This window comes from Netta rufina (assembly GCF_964035555.1).
Source record: "Netta rufina genome assembly, chromosome: 13".
NCBI classification, from domain to species: domain Eukaryota; kingdom Metazoa; phylum Chordata; class Aves; order Anseriformes; family Anatidae; genus Netta; species Netta rufina.
This window is the reverse complement of record NC_140136.1, coordinates 12,913,433-12,934,467: the sequence shown is the minus strand read 5'-3', so window position 1 is coordinate 12,934,467 and position 21,035 is coordinate 12,913,433. Positions and strand designations below refer to the sequence as shown.

The 21,035-nt window shown below is 62.0% G+C and overlaps 3 protein-coding genes across 3 annotated transcripts in view; all 3 read left to right on the top strand.

The window, feature by feature from the left end:
- WDR59 (WD repeat domain 59) overlaps window positions 1-1,109 on the top strand; it is a 46,876-nt gene extending 45,767 nt beyond the window's left edge. The window contains exon 26 of the mRNA XM_084294929.1: window positions 153-1,109. Coding sequence (XP_084151055.1) covers window positions 153-388 — 236 coding nt within the window. The 3' untranslated portion in view covers window positions 389-1,109. The remainder of the gene's footprint in view (window positions 1-152) is intronic.
- Window positions 1,110-4,543: 3,434 nt separating this feature from the next.
- Window positions 4,544-12,876, top strand: FA2H (fatty acid 2-hydroxylase; the record flags this gene model as incomplete). Its single annotated transcript, XM_084294952.1, has 7 exons — window positions 4,544-4,843; window positions 8,905-8,994; window positions 9,765-9,907; window positions 10,011-10,117; window positions 11,403-11,575; window positions 11,948-12,200; window positions 12,794-12,876. 7 exons carry the CDS (start codon window positions 4,544-4,546, stop codon window positions 12,874-12,876), a joined length of 1,149 nt encoding a protein of 382 aa, XP_084151078.1.
- A 2,111-nt stretch (window positions 12,877-14,987) lies between these two features.
- On the top strand, window positions 14,988-19,563 carry MLKL (mixed lineage kinase domain like pseudokinase). The gene is made up of 10 exons (XM_084294401.1): window positions 14,988-15,459; window positions 15,626-15,739; window positions 15,903-16,077; window positions 16,171-16,268; window positions 16,614-16,749; window positions 17,159-17,243; window positions 17,871-18,019; window positions 18,209-18,258; window positions 18,605-18,745; window positions 19,185-19,563. Exons 1-10 carry the CDS (start codon window positions 15,003-15,005, stop codon window positions 19,235-19,237), a joined length of 1,458 nt encoding a protein of 485 aa, XP_084150527.1. The 5' UTR covers window positions 14,988-15,002; the 3' UTR covers window positions 19,238-19,563.
- Window positions 19,564-21,035: the final 1,472 nt, after the last annotated feature.

Sequence of the window (21,035 nt, the reverse complement as noted above, 5' to 3'; positions counted from 1 at the left end):
ACTGTCCTCCCACCCCGAGGAGGATCCCTCCGGGGCTGATTTGAGGCAGATCTTTTGGGCGGTGGGCTCAGGGCACTCCGTCTGCGCAGGGCTTCTTTGCCCCCGTTGCCACCAGCACTAACTCTTGCTCTGGATTTCCTTTCTCCCCGCAGAGTTCGGTGTGTACTGCAGCCACTGCCGCAGCGAGGTGCGGGGCACCCAGTGCGCCATCTGCAAGGGCTTCACCTTCCAGTGCGCCATCTGCCACGTGGCCGTGCGCGGCTCCTCCAACTTCTGCCTCACCTGCGGCCACGGCGGCCACACCAGCCATATGATGGAGTGGTTTCGCACGCAGGAGGTGTGCCCCACGGGCTGCGGCTGCCACTGCCTGCTCGAGAGCACCTTCTGAGCCAGGGGGGGGAGAGCAGGGCACGCCACGAACTGGGTTTGATGTTTAATTCCCAAGCTCTGCCCCGCGGTGGCTGGGGATGCTGCAGGGACGGCGCAGGACCTCCCGGCGGTGCGCTGCAGGGACGTTTCCAAGTGCTTCCACTCTTCCTGCGCTTCCCGGGCTGCTTTCAGACCGCTGTGACCAAACTCCTGGCCTCCGTTGCTGGCGATGGATGCCAGGCCACAGAAACCAACTGCTCCTGCAGGAGGGCGCATGGCAGGGGCGAGTCTCTGCTGGGCTGAGGAGGAATTAAAAGGTTCCTTTGGAAAGCACTCAACGGGCAGAGCTGAATTCGCTCCAGCTAGGTGGTGCCTTTGTAGGGGCCCTAGAGTGATCAAAAGAGTCTTCTTCACACACTTCATACAGAATTAATTTGATTACAGAAATAATTTGCAGGCAGCAGTGAGCTCGACGGGCTAACTGCACGCCGTGCTCGGAGAGTGACTGTGCTCAGAGCTCCCCAAGCGCCGGGGCCCTGATTCTGAATGTCTGTTTACATCATTTAGGTTACCCCATAAAGCAACAGCGTGACACTGTGCTTTTCAAGATGATTTCCTAAACGGCTTCCTCCTCGCTGGGCAGGAGCTGCAGCTGGTGTGAAAAGCCCAGCTCTGCGGCCAAAGTCCCCAGGGTTTAGCTGCTTTCCTCCGGCACTTTATTACCCCGCAGTGTCTCCGGGCTTGGCTCAGGCAGGGTGGTGCAGTGCACTTTAGCTCGCCTGTCCCTGCCTCGTCCCTGCCTCATCCTCGTGGCTGGGAGAGGCAGCTGCCTCCCCGGGGATCTGCACCCCGCGTCCCAGCCCGGGTCTCCTCCCGTGCAGGGCAGCACCTGGGGGCATTTTGGAAAGCCTCAGCTTCCTTCTCGAGAAGACACAGGGAGGACACTTGCTCCTTGCGGCTTGTTTTAGCTGGGGGGGAAGTGATGAGTGATTTGGGATGAGTTGCTGCAGTGACGGGGTCAGGGAGGCAGCAATTTCCAGGGGAAAAGGGGTTTTAGAAGGGCATGGGAGGTAAAAGGTTTGTGATTTTCATCCCCGTGGAGCTTCAGTTTGCTAACATCCCGCTTTGATCCCTCTGTTTGGGGCTGCACCTGCACATTGTTGTGCACCTGCCTGAAGTTAAACACATAACATGCACAGCCCCTGCCCCTCCTCAGCAGCCTGCACCCTCAGCTTTGATTTTGGGCAAATGTGGGGCCAGGACGAGCCCCACGCCAGCACCTGTCCCCGCACTGTGCCACCTCGAGCTGTGCCCTCCTGCAGGGGCCCGAGCAGGCTCTGTGTGAACCATTAAAGTTATTTTCCTAAGAGCTGTCCGCACCGAGCTGTGCTCGCTCTCCACGAGGAGCCCACATGGAGCAGCTCCTCCTGGCGCGGTGCCACCGCACTGTCCCCATCCCTATCCCCGTACCCACATCCCCTGGCTCCAGCAGCCTCCCCATTCCCCCAGGAGCGACGTGACCGCCCGTGGGGCTTGGCACAGCTCTTGCACAACACAGCACCGTGCTCCCGGAGCTGCCGGCACGCCAAACCCTCCATCCTGCACCTCGGCAGAGCCCCGGGCGGCGTCTGCGTCCCGCGGTCACCCCTGGGGTGCTCCCACCCTGCGCCTCCCTACGTGACAGCCGCCCGCCTCGGAAGCGTTTCCATGCTGGAAGGGGAAGGAGAGGTGTTATTTGGAGGTGACGGGCTGGCGGGTGGCCCTATTGACGTGCCTCGTTGCAGTTCATTACGGGCTATCTGCGCAGCATCTGGGCACCGCTCGGGCGGAGGGCGGCCGATGCTGCCCGGGAAGGTGGCGAGGCGCTGGCTGGGTTTGTGCAACCCCACCGAGGGAGCTGGAATTTCTTCCCGGACGCTGCGGGCGCTCGTCTCACGCCCTGCAGCGTGTGCCGTGGTTGCCCTGGGAATGGCGTTGCTCAACGCGGCGGCGAGGAGGCAGGCAGGGCTGCTCCTCACCCACCCGCAGCCTGGCGAGGGCAGGAATCGGGGGGAGCGCCTGGCAGGTCGGAATAACGATGCCAAGAGCAAGGAGCTCCCCAAATCCTCCTCCGAAATTCACCCCCAGCTGGGCAGGGGGACGGGGATGGGGATGGGGATGGAGGAGGCGCCAAGGAAAAGCCCCCCCCATATCGGCCCCTTCCTCTGCAGCCACGTTACCCCAGCGCCACCCGTGCCGTGCCGCGGGGCTCGTCCTGCCCCAACCCCTTTGGCACATTCCTGCTGTCCCCAGTGTCCCTCTGTCCGTCCGTCCGTCCACCAGCTGAACCAGTCCAGGCACCGTGAGCGTCGGTCGGGGCCAAGGAAGTGCCCGTGGGGACGGTCACAGCCGGGGTCCCCGCGCACCCCGGGGTGCTGGGCACTTGGGGACACGGTGGGCCCTGCTGAGCCCCCCCCCCCCCGCCCCATTTGGGTGCAGCGGCCCAGAGGTGCCCCAAGGCTCCGGCTGAGTGCCCTGGCCTGTCCGGATCCGCCTCCGCCCCCACACTCTCCCAAAAATCCTAAAACGGGAGCCGCCCTGCCTCGACAAAGCGCCGAGCTCAGCACTGGCAGCTGGGGACCCCGCTGCCACCCCATGGGAACCCTGGCTCCGGCCCCACAGCCACACCAGGGACCCCCGGCACCATTGTGGGTGCTGTGGGGCTGTCACCCCCCACCCTGGGTGTGCCCGGGGACCCCGGCCCCATCAGCACCCCTGCCCCGAGGACGCGCCACCCAGGGACCCCTCTGCCCTCGTTGGGATGCAAAATGACCCCAAAACGAGGACTTTTTGCCCCGAGCTGCTGCCCCAAAGGTCTTGGGGCTGGGAGGGAGGCGTCGCGCCGGAGCCGCAGCGAGTTTTGCATCCGCCTCGATTAAAGGCTTCGCTCAACGCCCCGCGGGGCTGCTGCAGCACCCCAAAATCTGGGGGGAGGCTGGGGCAGGGCCAGGGGGGCCGCCCGGGTCGGCATTCCTGGGCAGGGTGCACCCCGCATTAAGCCGGGGCTGGGGCCTGGCGGCGGCGACGCCAAAATTTGCCGGCGTGTGGCCGGCCCTTGGGGTGGGGACGTCACCCCAAAGCGGCCCCCGCAACCCCAAACCCAACACAGCGGCTGGGGTGCCCCCGTAGTGCTGCCCCCCCCCCCCAGGCTAATTACGAAGGCAACTTTTATTAATTGGTGAACTGAACCTGCTGCCGGCTCGCTGTGCGTGACACGGGGCAGGCTTTTTCCCCTGGGGTGCCCAAATTCCCCCATCACCCCATACCCCCATCACCCCGTACCCCCACTCCCCAGGAATGCCCCACTCCCCCCTCACCCCGTACCCCCTCCCCTCATCCCCTCATTCCCCTGTCACCCCATTCCTCCATCGCCCAGTACCCGCACACCCTCATCACCCCATATCCCCTTTCCTCCATCACCCCACATCCCTATACCCCCATCACTCCATCGCCTCACATACTCATCACCCCATACACCCCATACACCTCATACCCCATACCCCATACACCCCATATACCCCATATACCCCATACCCCATGTACCCCATACACCCCATATACCCTATACCCCATATACCCAATACACTGCATACCCCACATACCCCATACGACATACACCCCATATATCCTGTATACCCTGCACACCCCATATACCCCATACACCCCATACACCCTCTATACCCCACATACACCCCATATACCCCCTGTACCCCATACCCCCCCATACCATACACCCCTCCCCATGCACCCCCACCCCCCCACCCCCACCCCTGCAGGTGGGCGGAGCTTCCCCAAAGCCCCTCCCCCCTCTCCCCCGAAGCCCCTCCCCCTCTCCCCCGAAGCCCCTCCCCCTCTCCCCCAAACCCCACCCCCTCCCCACAAACCCCACCCCCTTTCCCCATAACCCCTCCCCCTCTCCCCCAAACCCCTCCCCTTTCCCCACAAGCCCCGCCCCCTCTCCCTCCCCACCCAATCAGCACCCTGGGGGGCGGATCCCCGGCGGCGCGGCCGGGTTAATGCTGGCGGCGGGGGCCGGCGGGCGGCACAGCGGGGCCGGGCCGGGGCCGGGCCGGGGCCGGGAGCGGGTTTTGGGGCCGAGCCGGGGCCGGGGCCGGGGCCGGGGCCGGTCGGGGCCATGGCGGCTCCGCCGCGCTCGTTCAGCGCCGCCGAGGTGCGGGCGCGCTGCGCGCAGGGCTCGTGCGTGGTGCGGTGCCGCCGGCGCCTCTACGACCTCAGCGCCTTCGTGCGCCTCCACCCCGGCGGCGAGCAGCTGCTGCGGCGCCGAGCCGGCACCGACGTGAGCGCGGCGCTGGACGGGCCCCCGCACCGGCACTCCGCCAACGCCCGCCGCTGGCTCGAGCAGTACTACCTGGGAGAGCTGCGCGACGACGACGACGAGGAGGAGGAGGAGGAGGAGGAGGAAGGCTCCCGGCAGGTAGCAGCAGCAGCGGGGGGCGTGGGGCTGTGTGGCGCACGGGGGCGCACGGGGGCGCACGGAGCTGTGTGGGGTCTATGGGGTGTGTAGGGGTGGGGGAAGCTGTATGGGGTCTATAGGGTGTCCTCCATCCAGGGAGTGTGGGGGTGGAGGTGTGTAGGGTCTATGGGGTGTCCTGTGTGCAGGGAATGGGGGGATAGAGGTGTATGGGGTCTGTGGGGTGCACAGGGGTGCGAGGGGCTGTGTGGGGCGTATATGGTGCCCGTCATCCAGGGAGTGTGGGGTTGGAGCTGTGGGGGGTCTATAGGGTGCCCTTCATCCAGGGAGTGTGGGATTGGAGCTGTATGGGGTCTATAGGGTGTCCTGTGTCAAGGGAGTATGGGGGTGGAGGTGTGTGGGGTTCTATATTGTGCCCAGGGGTGGAGGGAGCTGTGTGGGGTCTATGGGGTGTCCTTTGTGCAGGGGGTGTGGGGACACAGCTGTATGGGGTCTACAGGGTGCCCAGAGGTGGGGGGAGCTGTGTGGGGTCTGCAGGGCACCCAGGTCCAGGGAGTGTGGCAGTAGAGCTGGTTAGGGTCTGTAGGGTGCCCTGCATCTAAGGAGCATAGGGGCAGAGTTGTATGAGGTCTGTGGGGCACCCAGGTGCACAGAGTGTGACAGTACAGCTGTATGGGGTCTATAGGGTGCCGTGTGTACGGGGAGCACAAGGACAGAGCTGTATGGGGTCTGTGGTGCACCCCACACCCATGGTGTATCATGGCTGAGCTGTGTGGGATGCTCTGGGTCCCACCTCTCAGGGCTACAGGGTGCGGAGGGTTTGGGGTGTGTGCAGCACGTAGGGTCAGCAGGGTGCTCGGGTCCAGGCCGTGCAGGGCCTGGGGAGCTCGGGGCGTGCGAGGGGCAGGGTGCGCGCTGAGCACCCAGCACGCACGGTGCCAGAGGCAGACGTGGTGCAAAGGTCTAGGGCGTACGGGGCACACCCAGGCACTGCAGTGCTCCTGACGCCAGCGGGGCTGGGATCCGCGGGCACAGCGGTGCGGGGGATCCAGGACAGGCTGACGTGACAGCACCGGCATCCCGGCGGCTCGGGACCCTCCGGGCACAGCAGGAAGCTCCCGGCGATGCTCGGAGGGGAGCCGAGCCCCCGGTGTCAGCGCAGCGGGGTCGGTGACCGAGGGCGCATCCCCACGCGCTGTTTGCTCGGTCCCCTCCTCCCCGAGGGCGCAGCGCTCGGCCCCGCGCAGTGGCGGCCGCACAGACGGGGCTTTGTTCCGCGCCCCGGTGCCGTGCTCGGCTCTTCCACCCTCGGATCCCGGCCGTGGCAACTCCTTTGTTGGGACACCGCCGCCTCCTCCCGCGCGCAACAAGCCCGACGGGTTGGGGTGCGCGCAGCTACCGGATGGACGAGTTCTGGCGCTGCCACCTGTGCCGTCGCCGCCTGAACCCAAGGGTTGGTTTTTCGGGCAGGTGTCTCCCTCCTAGGGTTTCGCGGGAGCCCACCAGTAGTGCCCCTCCAGTGGGACGTCCTGCAGAAACCTGAGGTTATTAAATGAGAGCCCGGTGTGACCGCAGAGCGGGGTGACCGGGTCCCCGTGGACGCTCCTGGCTCGCCCCGGACCGAATCACTGAGCCCCAGTTTGATTAAAAAAGAAAAAAAAAAAAAAAAAAAAAAAAAACAACCATGAAGCGCCACACTTTATCTATGCAAACAGAATAGAGAGGAGATCAAAGCACGGAGCGATAATTAGCCAAAGTAGCCAGTGGATTTTAACAGCCTTGCTAGAGGGAAACCAGCTCGTGTAATTACCCCTCCAATTTGAGCAACGAGAGGCTTTCATCACAGCCTCCTCGGGGCTGCGTGACGCGGCCGTGAATCACCGCAAATCCCCTGTCCCTCGCCGCGGTGCCTGCACCGCTCCCACCGCGTGCGGGGCTGTGCTGCCCTCGCTCCCCTTCACAGCGTGAGCTCACCCCTACGTGGGCGCTCGCCCGTTTGGAGGTGGTGTAATAAAACGTGGCGTGGTGGGACTTTTTTTTTCTTTTTATTGGGACAAGTCACCTTCCGTCTCCTTTTCATGGTCCTGCTCTTTGGCAGAGGTGTTGGTGGCACCGTGGCTCTCCGTGTGCCGGTGGGGTTGCCGTGCACGAAGCCCAGTTGGGGGCACGCTCACGGCCTCACACCTCGGCCTCTGGTCGTGCTGGTCTCCGTCCCAGGAGAGGCACAGGGAGGTGGCAGCGTTTCGTAGGCGTAACTTTCCCTTGGTTACATCAGGCCTCTCCTCTCGCAAGGCTTTCCTGGCAGGACCTGTTTTCCTGGAGACGAGGCAGAGGCGGCAGCATCACCCGCGGGCAGAGCGAGCCTCCTCCTTGTCCTCCTCCAGCTGCCATCAGGGCCAGCTTCCCTGGTGGCACCCACGCCACGGGGCTGTCCCCTGCTTTGGTGACACCAGGGGCTCTGAGCCACGGGGTGAAGAGCGGCGAGCCCTCCTCGGGGCAGCACCCATGGGTGCTGGCAGCGGGCGAGGCAGTGTCCGTGCAGGATGAGGGGGTGGAGGCGACTCGGGCGAGGCCGGGCGCTGCGTCATGCAGGGCGATGGCGAGCACGTCGCCGGGGCTGTCACCCCGCCGGGGTGTCACTTGTGTCCTCCCCGTCTTTTTTTGGAGCATCCTTGGAAAGCGGAGCCGCCCGTGGCCGGCCGGGGAGCGATGCAGGGGTGGAGGAATTTGAGGCATGTGGACGTTTCGGAGCGGGGAGGCGCGGCGCTGGGACACCAGCACCCTCTCTGCCGGTGTCGAGCTGATGATGCATGTGTCAAAACTGGGCTCCTTTACTGGAAGATGGATTTTCCACCAAAGCACATGCAAGGAGGAGCACTAGAGCACTCTGGAGAACCTCTAACTCATCCACCTCCACCTGGATTTTGCACCGTGTGGCTGAAAGAAGGAGCACACCGAGAGCGAAATGCCAGTGGAGACCTTTCAAGATGGACAGAGGGAGGTGCATCGGAGCTGAAATTGCTGCCTGCCGCGGTCCTGCCTGGCTGGAAATGTCAGCTCTGCTGCCCAGCACGAGTCACCTGCTGGTTCCTCGCCCTCTGGGACGAGGCTCACCGGGAGGTGGGATGGGCGCCCGTCCCTCCAGCAGCGTCTGGTATCAGCAAACACTCCGGAGGCCCCGCGTCAGCGTCACGTGCGCCCGGCCGAGTAAAGTCCCGTCCGCCCCGCCGCGGTGACGCCGCTCCTGCAGGGTCCCCACTGCCAGTGTCACCTTCACCGCCTCCCCGCGGAGCTCGAGGGGACCGTCCCGTCCCTACGGGGAAAAATCCTGTTGTTGTCCGCACACAGAAAGCCCGGCGGGGCTGCCTGGACGTGCCGTGGCCTGCTGGCTGGTTAATGGGTCACCCAAGGTGATTGAGTGGGGAAAAGGCACGTTTGGCACGTCCTGCCTGGGGAGCCAGCCCTGTGGGGGCACCAGCGGCCATGGGCTCGCATGGGGACACCACAAATTCCCCACTGGTGCAGGTGGAGCCGCGGTTGGTCTCAGCACTCGGCTCCCCAGGGAGCTTCCTTCGCTTTCTCCATCCTCGCACCCAAAGGTCCCTCTGCGCCCAAGCACCCTGCTCACCACGGTGCCCTCTCCAGCCAAAGCAGCCCGGTGCAGCTCAGCCTCAGCCCCGTGGGCTTGGGGTTCCTCAGGGACCCCGGCCAAAACCGGGCTTTCCCCAGGGAGCAGCGGGCTGTGGGCCTGGAGGAAAGGTGCTGCATGCACCAACCCTGCGATGCCAGGTGCTGCTTCTCCTGCGGCGAGCCCAGCAGGCTCAGGACAGGGCTCACCAGGCTATGAGAAGGGGAAAAATGGTTGGGAAGAGCCCAGGAACCTCTGCTTTGCCACCACGGTGAGCTGGGAAGCTCCACTTGTTGTTTCCCCAGCTCGTTGTGCTGTACCACCGTGGGGATGCAGCCGAAACGCAGGCTGAGCGCCGGGACACGTTGCTCGTGCTCATTTGCAGTCACCACCCCGAGCCCTGCTCTCATCCTGGGGTTTTTCCTTCTCTTTGCAGAGCTGCCCCAAAACAGAGAAGCCAACAGATGCAGCAGCCCCGCCAGCGCGCCGGCTGGACCCCCGCTGTAAAACCGTGGACGTGGACAAGGTGAGGGGCTGTGGGGCGGCTCCCTGGGGGAGGTGGTGGCTTCCTTTGACAGCAGCTTTGCCCTTTGGCACGGGGCAGGCTGCCAAGCCACGCCTTGTGCTGTTTATTTTTATTTTTATTATTATTGTTGTGTTTGTTTGTCCTCCGGACTGAGCAGTGAGGGGTGCAGCGGCCGGGCAGGGTGAGCTCTGCTGCCTGCCCCGTCCCCAAGGTGCCTTTGGGTGCCCCTGCAGCCCGTGGCCGCCGTACCAAGCACGGCCCCGGGGAGCTCAGGGGACTGCTTTTATCTTGCAAAAGGATTTTTTGTTTTTCTTTGAGTGGCAAGGAGCCCTTCACCAACCCCTGTAAATATTTTGCCACTGATTGCCTTTTAAAGGGAATCTTCCCTTTGGCTGCATCCCAAACCGACCTTTTTTTGCCCTGAAACCTCCCTGGAGCGGGGTCTCTCTGTCTCCATCCCCGTTTGGGCTGGGGTTGCCCCTCTGGGCGATCACATCCATCCCTTCCTAGACCCCGCAGGCCAGGAGGAGACCCCCAAACCACCGCGTCCTCACCGCCAGGAGAAAACCCCTCTTGTTTGGACAGCCCGCGGGGGGCGAGCCGCGGTTATCGGGGCCGAAGGTGGCACGGGGACAAAGTGCACGGTGCCTGTGGGTGATAGCAGCGGGGCCGGCTTCCTGTGCCAGCATGGGAATCCCCAAAAAAGGCATGGGTGCCATGGTTTTACCCAGCCGAGTGTTACCACACCGCTCCATTATTTCTCCCCACAGGACCTGGTGGACTGGAGGAAGCCCTTGCTGTGGCAGGTGGGCTACCTGGGGGAGAAGTACGACGAGTGGGTGCACCAGCCCGTGGACAGGCCCATCCGCCTCTTCCACTCGGATTTCCTCGAGTCCCTCTCCAAGACGGCGTGGTGAGTGCCCCGGGATGGGATGGGGATGGGATGGGATGGGATGGGGATGGGATGGGATGGGATGGGGTGGGGTGGCACACTGACGTCTCCCCTCGCCCTGCAGGTACGTGGTGTTCCTGGTGTGGACCCCCGTGGTGCTCTATCTCAGCTGGGTCAGCTACACGTCCCTCGCGCAGGGCAACACCAGGCTCTTCTCCTCCTTCACCACAGGTACGAGGCCCGCTGGGAGGACGGAGCCTCTGCTCATCCCTTCCCCATCCCCAGCTTCCAGCATGTGTCTGTGAGAGCAGCGCACAAGCCCCCAGCCCCGTTCCCACCAGCACGTCCCCGGCACGAAGCCTCCTGCGCTGGTTCACAGCCCGAGCTCGCCTCCCTCCATCACCCCACCTCCCCCTGAATACATTTTTTTCCCTCTCCTCCATCCCCAAAATAAAGCCCTGCAGCTCGCCGCTGGGGGTGCGTTCTCCCCCCCCTCCCCATTCCCGGGTGCTGACACCCACCGCAGCGCTGGCACCGGGGCCGGGCGGCTGCGGCGAACAAACCCGGCTCTCAGCGCCGCCGGCCGCGCACAGTGCGGGGCTTGTTCGCCCCGAGCGCCTGCCCTTCAATCTGCCACTGTCTGCGCCCCCGGGAAGCAGGGGCGGGGGGCCGGGGGGGGCCGGGTGCTTTGTTGTTTGCCCGGCTCCCTCGCCGCAAGGTGCCACCCGGTGCCAGCTGCGCCCGCGCCGGCCCCCTCTCGCCGACCTGCCCCGCTCAGCCCAGGTTTTGATAGCTTTTTGATACCTTTTTTTTTTTTTTTCTGGTTTTGTTTTGTTTTCCCCTCCTGCAAATCTCTTTCACGTCTGCCCGTGTGCTCGCAGGATTTGCTGCATTAGCCCATGGCACAAGCAAGAAATTTGGGCAGCCCGGAGCTGCACCGCTCGCAGCCATGTGGCTGGGGCACGAGTGCTGCCAGCTGGTGGGCTTGAATTTTGGGATGTGCCCCTCCCTGATTCCTCTCGGAGGAATCTGCCTCCGGCACCTTGCTGCTGAGAGGGTGTTTTGTCCAGCTGCCAAAACGCTCAGCTTTGGGGGATCTCGCTAGCAAGAATGAACGGGGTGAATTATTATTTTTTTTGCCAGCGGGGATGCAGGGCTTGTGGGCACCGAGAGGAGGAGGAGGTGGAAAAATGCTGTGTGGGGGGAAAGCACCCGACAGATCTGCTCCCTGCAGAACAAAACCGCAGCAGCAGCAGCGCTGTTTGGCCATCCCTGTGTCTGTTGGGTCCCTCCTGCTCGTTGGGGTGGGCGCAGCAGCTTTGTAAGGACCAGGGGGTGCCTCCAGCCCCGAGTGGCGCCCGGCTGCTTCCACAGAGAGTGGGAATTGGTAGGAGTCAAACAAACCCGTGGGCTGGGTGCTGGGGAGAGGCGAGCTTCCTCGGTGTGAGCATGGCACTGGATAAAAGCACCCGAAGCCCCCCCTGCCTGGCTGACCGCCGCATGTCTCCTTGTGTAGAGTACTCCATCCCCGTGCACAAATACTACTTCCCCTTCATCTTCCTCCTGGGGATGTTCCTGTGGTCCCTGCTTGAGTACCTCATCCACCGCTTTGTCTTCCACATGAAGCCACCCGCTAGCAACTACTATCTCATCACCCTGCACTTCTTGCTGCACGGGCAGCACCACAAGGTGAGCCGCGGGGCCGGGGGCGCGGGGGCTGCCTGGCGCTGCGTGCTCCCCGCCACCCATGGTGTCTTCACCCCGAGCAATCGGGGCCCTTGCCTAATGCTGGTGAGGGCGGTGAGAGCCTTGGAAGCAGTGGGCTCCCTCTAGCTTCGCTGGAGGAAACGTCCCCGTTGCGCCAAGGACCCGTGAGCCGAAGTCGGGGGCTGCTCCGGGTGTCTCTGCGAGCCTTTCGGGGTGCTGCACCGCTGGCTTTTCCCAAATTGGTGTCCCGGATGCGTGGCTCGCGTTCAGATGAGACAGCCCTGCGGGGTGGGTGCGCCTTGGTTTCGTTTGGGGGTGTGAGGAGCTCACCATCCTGCTCTGCTCCTCTCCCAGTCTCCCTTTGACAGCTCCCGCCTGGTCTTCCCCCCGGTGCCGGCGTCGCTGGTCATCGGCTTCTTCTACGGCGTGCTGCAGCTCCTGCTGCCCGAGGTGCTGGGGCTCTCCGTCTTCGTCGGGGGGCTCTGCGGCTACGTGGTGTACGACATGATGCACTACTACCTCCACTACGGCTCGCCGAAGAAAGGCACCTACCTGTACGGGCTGAAGGCGTACCACGTCAAGCACCACTTCGAGCACCAAAAATCAGGTAGCGCCACGCGTGCTTCCCAGAAGTTTGGGGGAAAAAAACAGCCTCACGGCAGGGGCTGGGAGTTACCTGGGGGATTGAGGGGAGCCCCCCGTGTGCCCACCTTGGTGCCGTGGGGGCGCAGAGGTGCCGGGCCGTGGCGCTCGTCTCCTCCTCGCGGGCGGCGTTGGCGGGTGCAGGGTGAGGCCGCGGGTTTCCCTCGCTCTGCCGCAGCCCGGCGCTTGCTCAACCTGCCCTTTGCCCGGTTTCCTAGGAGAAAGCGCCCCATCCTGATAAGTTATCGTCCCAGCCACCTCCTTTTGTCCCTCTGCTCTTCCTCCTCGCCCTGGTTTGTCACCCCAGGGCTGGGTGGCGAGCCTCCCTCCCCAAAACGCCGGCACTCCTCTCCGCGGGGACGCTGCTGGTGCCATCACCAGCCCAGCCCCCTGCTCCGCTGTGTCCCCGCTGCGTGGGGCAGGGTCCTGGAAATCTCGGGGTGTCACCAGCCCTGTCCTGGCTGCCCGTTTTGGTGGCGGTGGCAGCAGTTTGGTTAACTCACCCCCAGCAGCGACAGCAGCACCGCGGGCTGAGCGCTTTTTCCCCCTTCCCTTTAGGTTTCGGCATCAGCACCCGCTTCTGGGATCGCCCCTTCCGGACGCTCATCCCCGAGGAGGAGACCTTCGAGAAAGAGGACTGACGGCCCCAGCTCTGTCCCTCCTGGCTGGTGTCCCTCCCCAGCCCTCATTCCTGGGGGACGTGGCACTGACCCCTCTCCGAAGCATCCCCGTGGTGGCCCCAACCTTGTCCCCATCCCGCCCGCGGTGCCGGGGGCAAGGCTGGAGCCCTGCCCCTCACCCAACACCTCCAGCACCACCGGGGCCGTGTGGGGACCTTATTGTGCTGCTGAGGGTCTGCACCGTCCCTCCTCTTCCTCCCCGTCCCCCCCCGGGGGGGCTGCACCATCCCCTCCGCGCTGCCCCCGGGGCTGGGGGGCAAGGATGCGGGGAAGGGGCAGGAGGAGGCTGCGGGCACTGATGTGGGGGCAGCTCTGCGCCCAAAGGATGAAGTGCCCGGCGCCTCGAGCCCCCCAGCCCTCCTCCCTCTGCCCTGCACCTCGCCGGAGCCCCCCCGACCCCCAGCCCTTATGGGGTGCCCCCCCCCAGGTGCCCGACATGCTGCAGTTCTCCCAGCTCCTACCCGGGGGCTTCTGTGTCTTGGGGCACTTGGGGAGGGGTGGAAAAAAAACAAACAAAACAAATGCAAAAAAAATCACCACCAAACCAGCACAGCCTGCTGGTTTTTGCCTTTTTCTAACCAGCGTGCCATATCTCTCTGCCAGATTTATCAAGTCCACGTTTTTTGTAGCTGTCAGCTGTCTGAAACCTAAACTCCAATGAACGGAATCACTAAAAGATGCCTCTTTTTTTTTTTTTTTTTTTTTTTTCCCTGATCCTGTGATTTATTTTTTTTTTTTCTAATGTTTACTGCGGATATTTAAAGGTCTGGAATAAAGTTATATGTAAAACTGTAGACACTACACCTGTAAATAAGCTGTATATTTTGAAAAATAAAACCCTTTAAAAAGGGCCCGGCTCCCTGTGCTTCCTAAAAGGTAACCCCAGGGGGCTGGGGTGGCCCCTGGGCACCTGTGGTTGTTCCATCGAGCAGGGCACTGGTTTGGGCTGCCCGGGGGGGATGCTTCGTGCCCGGGGGGGGTGAGGACGGCGTGACAGCAGGCGGGGGAGGTGGAGAGGTGCCAGGCTGAAATCACCAATGTTGGGCAATGGGTGTCATGCGTGGCCTCGCGCTTCCGAAAATCGGCCTGCGCCGCTTCCTGCCCTTCCCGCAGAGGTCGAGCGTCGGTTCCTGCGCCTGCCGCTCGCTTCCTTTGATACCGGACAGAGCAGGGAGGGCTCGAGGCTGGGCTGGAAAAAGGGATGGGCACAGAGCCCTGCCCGGCATCCCTCACATGAGGCTGGGATGCTCTGGAGGACCCCGTGGGGAAAGCTCAGCGGGATGCAGAGCTGAGGCCGAGCACTTTGCACTGCCCTCTGCATGGCAAAAAGAGCTGAGACAGCAGCCGGCATCGTAACGGGTCCCAGACACTTCCCCAGGGCACTTTCCATGGGCGATCCCATCCCCAGCACCCCAAACCCAGCGCGGGGGGAGCCGGGGGGCACCGTGTGCCTCGTCCCCCTCCTCCGTCAGCCGGAGCAGCTTTCCTGGAAGGGCGACGCTGCGCGGCGTTGCACAACGCCCCTTCCGCTGCCCGCGGCACCCAGGAGGGGGGAAAGCACCCGATAAATGCTCCTGTCCCCCAGTTCCTCCCCAGTCTGCAGAGGCGGCCGAGGAGGAAGCGAGCGGCGCGGAGCCAGGTAAACGCAGCTGCGCTCATTTTGCCAAGCGGGGGAGGCTCTTCCTTGGGGGAGAGGGGAAAATACGAAGAGGATGGGACGGGGAGAGCGTGTGAAGGCTTTGATAGGGTGGGTGGGAATGCAGAGAAGCATCGGCTGGAAACAGAACAGGTCTTTATGGCCGAAGATGCACAGGGCAGGACCGGCGCGGTGTGATAGCCAGGGATGCTCCTTGGATGACCGCTGACCCTGCTCAGCGTGCGAGCTGGCTGGGCATGGCGACTTCTGCCTTAATTTACAGAAAATGACGCGCTGTTCCCTCACAGTTAAGGCTGTTCCCTCCTTAATCGGGCTGTTCCCTCACAGTTAAGGCGGGGAAGAGCCGAATTAAACTGACCCACGAGCATTGCCAGGGGAGCACCTTCACCAGACGCCGCTGTCCCACGTCCCCAAGCCCTCTGCTGCGAGCATGGACATCGTGGAGAGGGTCCTCTGCGTGGCCCAGGCCATCCACAGCCAGTTCGAGCACGTCAAGTGCTGCAAGCACCAGTGCCAGCGCCTGGTGGAGCGCATCCAGATCCTGCTGGAGCCCGTGCGGATCCTGCAGGCCCAGCCGTGGTGGCACATCTCCCACCACGAAGAGCAGATGCTGAAGAAGCTGCTGCAGGCGCTGGAGGAGGCGCAGAAGCTGGTGACCAAGTACAGCCAGGCCAGCTGGATCCAGAAGTTCCTGAGCGCCCGCAGCAGCGGCGAGGAGTTCGTCTGGGTGAACGAGAGCCTGGAGGACGTGGCCCAGGGGCTCTCGCTGCTGCTGCAGGCAGAGCAGAAGCAGGCTTTCCTGGCAGCGTTTCAGTCAAAAACCTGCCGCAGGCAAGACGCCGAGGATCTGAGGGATGACAGGGCTTTCCTGGACCAGGTGCTTGCGAGTAAGTGTGCGTTTGGCCTCATTTCCCTAAGGTCGGAGCTCGGCAGCCCTCCCCAGCCCAGCTGTGGCCCCCGTGGCGTCAGCTGGGGAAAGCCCAAGGGCTCTTGAAAGCAGGAGGGAAACAAAGCTCGTTCCTCCCACCCACCTCCACGCCTGTCCTTTGCCAGGTACCGAAGAGCCCAGAGATGGGGCCAGGGAGATCTACATGGACAGGCAGTGCATGGAGGACAAGGTGGACTGGATGCAGAGCGAGCTGAGCAAAATCGTGCGCGTGATGGACAGTAAGTGGGTGTTGCAAACCCAAGCACAGCTCAGGAGCTGTGCAACGCGTCCCTTCCCCTTTTAGCAAGACCAAAGGCTGGCGTAAAATGCTCTGCCAAAACAACCAGCAGCCCCCAGCCCTGCCTAACCTGCCCCTCGTTCCCTCCTGGTGTGCGGGAGCAGGCTTGAAGAAGGTCAACGTTGGTAAAAGAGAAGATATCACCGAGATCGAGAGGGACCAGCTCACCTTCTACAGGCACCTGCAGGACACCGAGCGCTACGACCTCTATGAGGGAGAATATCTCAAGTACCCCGTGGCCATCAAAACCTTCAAGAGGCCGCTGACCACCGACACGACGTGAGTTGTGCTGGGCTGGGAGGTGGCACCGAGCAGGGAGGGTGGCACCGAGCGCCTCGCCTGGGGACCTCACCCTGCTGCCCCTCTCTGCAGGAAGGTGAGAGACATCTTCGAGAAGGAGATTCAGACCCTGAAGAAGTTTGAGTCTCCGAACATCCTGCGCATGTACGGGATCTGCATTGAGGAGAAAGGTAAGGGGGAGGCGTTCCTGTCACCCTTCCGCTCCCCGGTGGGTTGAGGTGACACAAGGCGGGGATGCTCGAGGGGTTCGCAGACTCCAGACTCACAGGAAAGGGGCAGGTCCCAGCTGTAAAGCACTAATGCTTTACACCAGATCCCCAAAAATTCAAAGACACCCAGCCAGTTCTGCCAAGCAGAGCCAGCACTGGCTTCCCGTGGTCGATGCAGACCCCAGGACCCCCTTGGCACGGGCTGCCAAAGCCTGGGCCGTGGCTGTCCTCGCTGGTGGCTGTGCCACCGGCACCCCGGGCCAGCTGCTGCCCAACAGCACCCTCATCAGGCATCTTTTTGCTCAGACGGGAGCCCCTGCTTCTCCATCGTCATGGAGTACTGCAAGCACGGGACGCTGCGGGAGGTGCTGACCAAGCAGCGCCATCTCTCCTGGGAGATCCGCATTCGGATGGCCCTGGGAGCCGCCAGGGGTCTTTACAGGTGAGCTCCTGCCTCAATCGGTGATTTAGTCCACTAGGGGAACCACAAATTGTGCTTGGTACCTCTTGGCATCCCGTGAGACCCCATTTCTGCCACCTGGGATGCCTGCGACACTGGGATGGGAGGCTGGCGAAGAGGTCAGACGTGGTTTGGATGCAGCAGTGCCCCTTTTCCCACGGTCACTGGCCCCTACATCTGCCTCAAAGCTTATAAAGGCCTGAAAGGGAGAAACCCTGTTCCCTCTCCTCCCCAGCACCCATAGGGCAGCTTCAGGAGGACCCTACAGCATGGCTGGTTCTCCTTACGGGCCCTGCTCATCCACAGGGCTCATTATGTCGTGATGGGAGGGAGCCCAGAGGTGAGGCTGGGTCCATGACCTCGTGTTGCCCTTGGTTCTGTCCGGCTGCAGGTTGCACCAGACAGAGGAGAAGTCCCGACTGCACGGCTGCATCTGCAGCAACAAGTTCCTGGTGGCTGGAGATTACTGCGTGAAGGTAAGGACCACGCCTGGAGAAGCTCTGTGGAGTTTGGGCTTTTTCTACGGACCTCTCCCCCCACCAACACAGAAGTGAACCGTGATAGCCCAGAATAACAACTGGGGGAGTCACCTCCCCGTCACCTCAGACACTTACACCTCAGCTCACCATTTAGCTCTGTTTTATCAGCAGCAACATTAAGCTTTTCTGAGACCTAGGACAAGATGAAGGTAGGGAGGTGAATCCCCTACCTCTACCTATGGTTTCACTCACAGAAAGAGCATTGTGCCGGGCAGCATGTGTGGTTGCAGGCACCTTGCTCTGTTTTCTCCAGCTCAGGTCCATCCCCAGCCATGCTATAGGTTTCTGTACTGCACAGAGAGCAATGTGAGCAGTTCCTCAGCTCTTCCGAAAATAAGGCTATTTAATGACAATTAAAATTAACTTGTATTTTTACCAGGTGTCTGTCTCGGGTACCTGCTCTAAATGTAGAGGAGGGTGGTGAGTTTGCATTTAGCTGCTAACTGTGGATGTTAGGAAAGGAAAACCCCACCACACAACCCAACTGGCCTCAAAACTTGACCTGAGAACCAGCAACCAGCCCTGCACTTCTAACACTTTTCCCTTTCTCATTCTCACAATCAGCTGTCGGGATTTGAGCTGTGTGAAACAGAGTCCTCCATCAAGAGGAAAGCCAAAAAGAGCTGGAACCAAGTGTCTATGTTGGCTTATGTTGCCCCCGAGAACCTGAAGGACATCTACTACCCCTACAAGAGGTCCTGTGAAATATACAGGTGTGTCTGCCCCACCAGTCCCCTCCTGGGGGAGCGGACTAGCTCTCAAGCTGTGGGTGAAGGCCAGGTTTAATCAGAGATACATGCAGCCCACCGGGCTTGGCATAGCCCAGCAGCTCCCTCTGTTAGAAAGGAGGATGAGGTGGTGGTGGAATCAATGCTGAGAGACTCTTGCTTGTCTCATTCCAGCTTCGGGATCGTGCTGTGGGAGATTGCAACCTCCAAAATCCCATTTGAAGGTGAGACAGAAGTGATCTGGTGCCCTGAGTAAAAGCTTGGCTGCTGGGGCCTTGGCTGTGTGGGTCTCAGTGCCTGGCTCTGCATGACGTCTCCACAGCTTCAGCACACGCTTAAACCACAAACATGCACAAAAGGTCGTCTCTATTTGCTGTTCGTGTGCACTGAAGCATTGAGACATTTCCGTGCTTCTGCGAAGCCCAGTAGTGTTTTGGCAAAGACGGGAGGGGTTCATTACAGGCTCAATTCGGGTGGCTCCTCTGCTGGCTCCTCCATGGAGGAGGCTGCAGGATGGCTCTGGTGTGAAGACACCCTCCTGATGTCCCTGCTGGCACACGTGTTGCCTAGGCTGCTCCCTCCAGGAGATCAGAGATAAAATCTGCGACCACCAGTACCAGGACCCTGTTGGGGATGATTGTCCCGAAGAGCTGAGGAAAATCATCGATGAGTGCCGGGCCTTTGACCCATCCCTGCGCCCGTGTGCTGAGCGTGAGTGTCCTGGACATCTGCCCCAGGGCCCCGTGCACCCCTCAGGCGGCTGCTTCAGTGGTTAATCTGCCCCTTGTTTTCCATTTGAAATGGAAAAAGAAGGATTTTGTCTTTGGGGATCACTCCTTGCCCTACTGACACCAAGCCCCCTAACACAAGAGTGTAGCTGGTGCGTTCACAGTCTGTGCGCTCAGCCTTTACCCACGCCATGACCATAACCACCTGGCTGCCCAGCTGGCACGGTGTGAGAGCAATTAATTAATTTAACGATCTTGGGGGGCTTTTCTTAGTGATTCTGGGATGCCGCAAATCACCGAACGGGGGCATTGCTGTGCTCTGGGGAAGACTGTGCCACGTTTACAGCTGGTGGGGCTGGGACAAATGGTTGCTCTGAGGGTTGGGAAGTGCCATGAGTGCTGAGGGTGCCGTGTGTTGGCAGGGATCGTGGACTCGCTGGCGGCCCTGGAGAAGAGCAGGAGCCAGGGGAGATGACTGCGGGGGACCCATGGAGCCCAGCGCCCTGCCCCTTCCCCGTGTTTGCGAGTGTCCGTGGCTCAACGCGCATTTATTCGTTGTCCTGGTTTCAGTTAGGACAGAGTTAATTTTCCTCCTAGTAGCTGGTAGGGTGCTGTGTTTTGGCTTAGGATGAGAAGAGTGCGTAACACCCCGATGTTTTAATTGTTGCAGAGCAGTGCTTACACCAAGCCAAGGACATCTTGCTCTGTCCTGCCAACGGGCAGGCTGGGGGTGCAGTAAGAGCTGGGAGGGGACAGACCCAGGACAGGTGACCCAAACTAGCCAAAGGGGTATTCCATACCATCTGGGGTCATGCTGAGCAATATATAGGGGTGGCTAGCCGGGGGAGGGGGCCGGACTGCTCGGGGTTAGGCTGGGCATCAGTCAGCGGGTGGTGAGCAATTGCATTGTGCATCACTTGTTTGTACATATTATTATTACTAGTACTATTATCATCATTGTATTATTATTGTTATTATTGTTATTATTATTATTATTATTTTCCTATCTTATTAAACTGTCTTTATCTCAATTCACGGGCTTCACTTTCCATTTCTCTCCCCCGTCCCAGAGAGGGAGGGGGGAGGGTGAGCGAACGGCTGCGTGGTGTTTAGCTGCCGGCTGGGTTAAACCACGACATTCGTGTACTTGTGTGGTGTTTCATGCGACTGACAGGGCTGAAGGGGCACCCAAGGGTGCCCCGGGGCCTGGTGGGCCCCGTTGCCATGGCAACGCCCCCTCCCCGCCTCCGTTTGAATCCGTTCCCCTCTCCCGCTCATTTCGCCCCAGCCGCCCCTCAGCCAATGAGAACGCGCTTCCGGACTCTTTGCCCCGCCCTCCCTGCCCCTCTGACCTATCACCGCCCTCTCACCCGCGGCTCTCCGCCGCCGGTTTGCCGGGCCCGCTGCCCAATCAGCGCAGCCGCCCCTTCTCCATCCCCCTCCCTCCCCCTAGCGGCGGATTGACACAGCTCTTAACCAATAAAAAACGTGACGCGCGCCTGCTCGCCCAATAGAAGCGGCGGCGGGGGCAGCGGCCGGCCAATAGGACGGCGGGGGGGCGGGGCGGCGGGGCGCTCGAGCGGGGCCGCCGTGAGGTGAGCGGGGACGGCGGGGCTGGGCTGGGCCCCCTCCGGTTCGCCCCCGGGCCGGCTCTGTCCTCGTCCCGGCTCTGTCCCCGTCCCCCGGCTCGGTTCCCTCCGGTTCGGGGCCCCGGGAGCCGCCGTGTGAGGGGCGCGGGGCCGCAGCGCCGGGGGCGGCCGGGCCCTGAGGGGGGGGCGGGGAGGGGCAGGGCCGGGCCGGGGGGGGGGGGGCGAGGCCGCGCCTGAGGCGCTTCGGGCTCCAGCCCTGCCTAAATCGGCTCCTCTAAGGCCCTGCGTGCTGCGGTGCCTCGCGTGGTGGTCGCTTGCTAAGTTTTGTGTGTTTTTCGTGGCTAAACTTAGTTTTTTGGCAAAATTTTGATATTTTCCCTTTTTTTGGCTCATCCTGCCAAAAAAAGCTTTGAAGCAGGTGCAGCGCGGTGACCCTACAGGCGGCTGTCCGTGAGGGGAAGCTGCGCTGCCGTGCTCGGCCCTGCAGGTGCCTCCTGCTGCGCTGGTAGGCAGGATTCGTTGGGTCGTTAAGGTTCGTCCTCTGGGTGCTCCCCTTAATGAATTTCTTAATTATCTGCGCCCAGGAAGCTTGGTTGTAGGGGTGTCCTGCGTACAGGCTGCTCTGCGTGCTGCCACACGAAGCTGGCTGTCACAAGGAAGCTCTGGCCCGTCACCCTGTCAGAA

What these genes read in the sequence shown, in the direction of transcription:
- MLKL (XM_084294401.1), top strand. Translation starts at nt 15,003, where the DNA reads ATGGACATCGTGGAGAGGGTCCTCTGCGTGGCCCAGGCCATCCACAGC. An exon ending in AATCGTGCGCGTGATGGACA is followed by an intron (nt 15,740 to 15,902) that starts GTAAGTGGGTGT and finishes GTGCGGGAGCAG; the next exon opens with GCTTGAAGAAGGTCAACGTT. An exon ending in CTCCAAAATCCCATTTGAAG is followed by an intron (nt 18,259 to 18,604) that starts GTGAGACAGAAG and finishes CGTGTTGCCTAG; the next exon opens with GCTGCTCCCTCCAGGAGATC.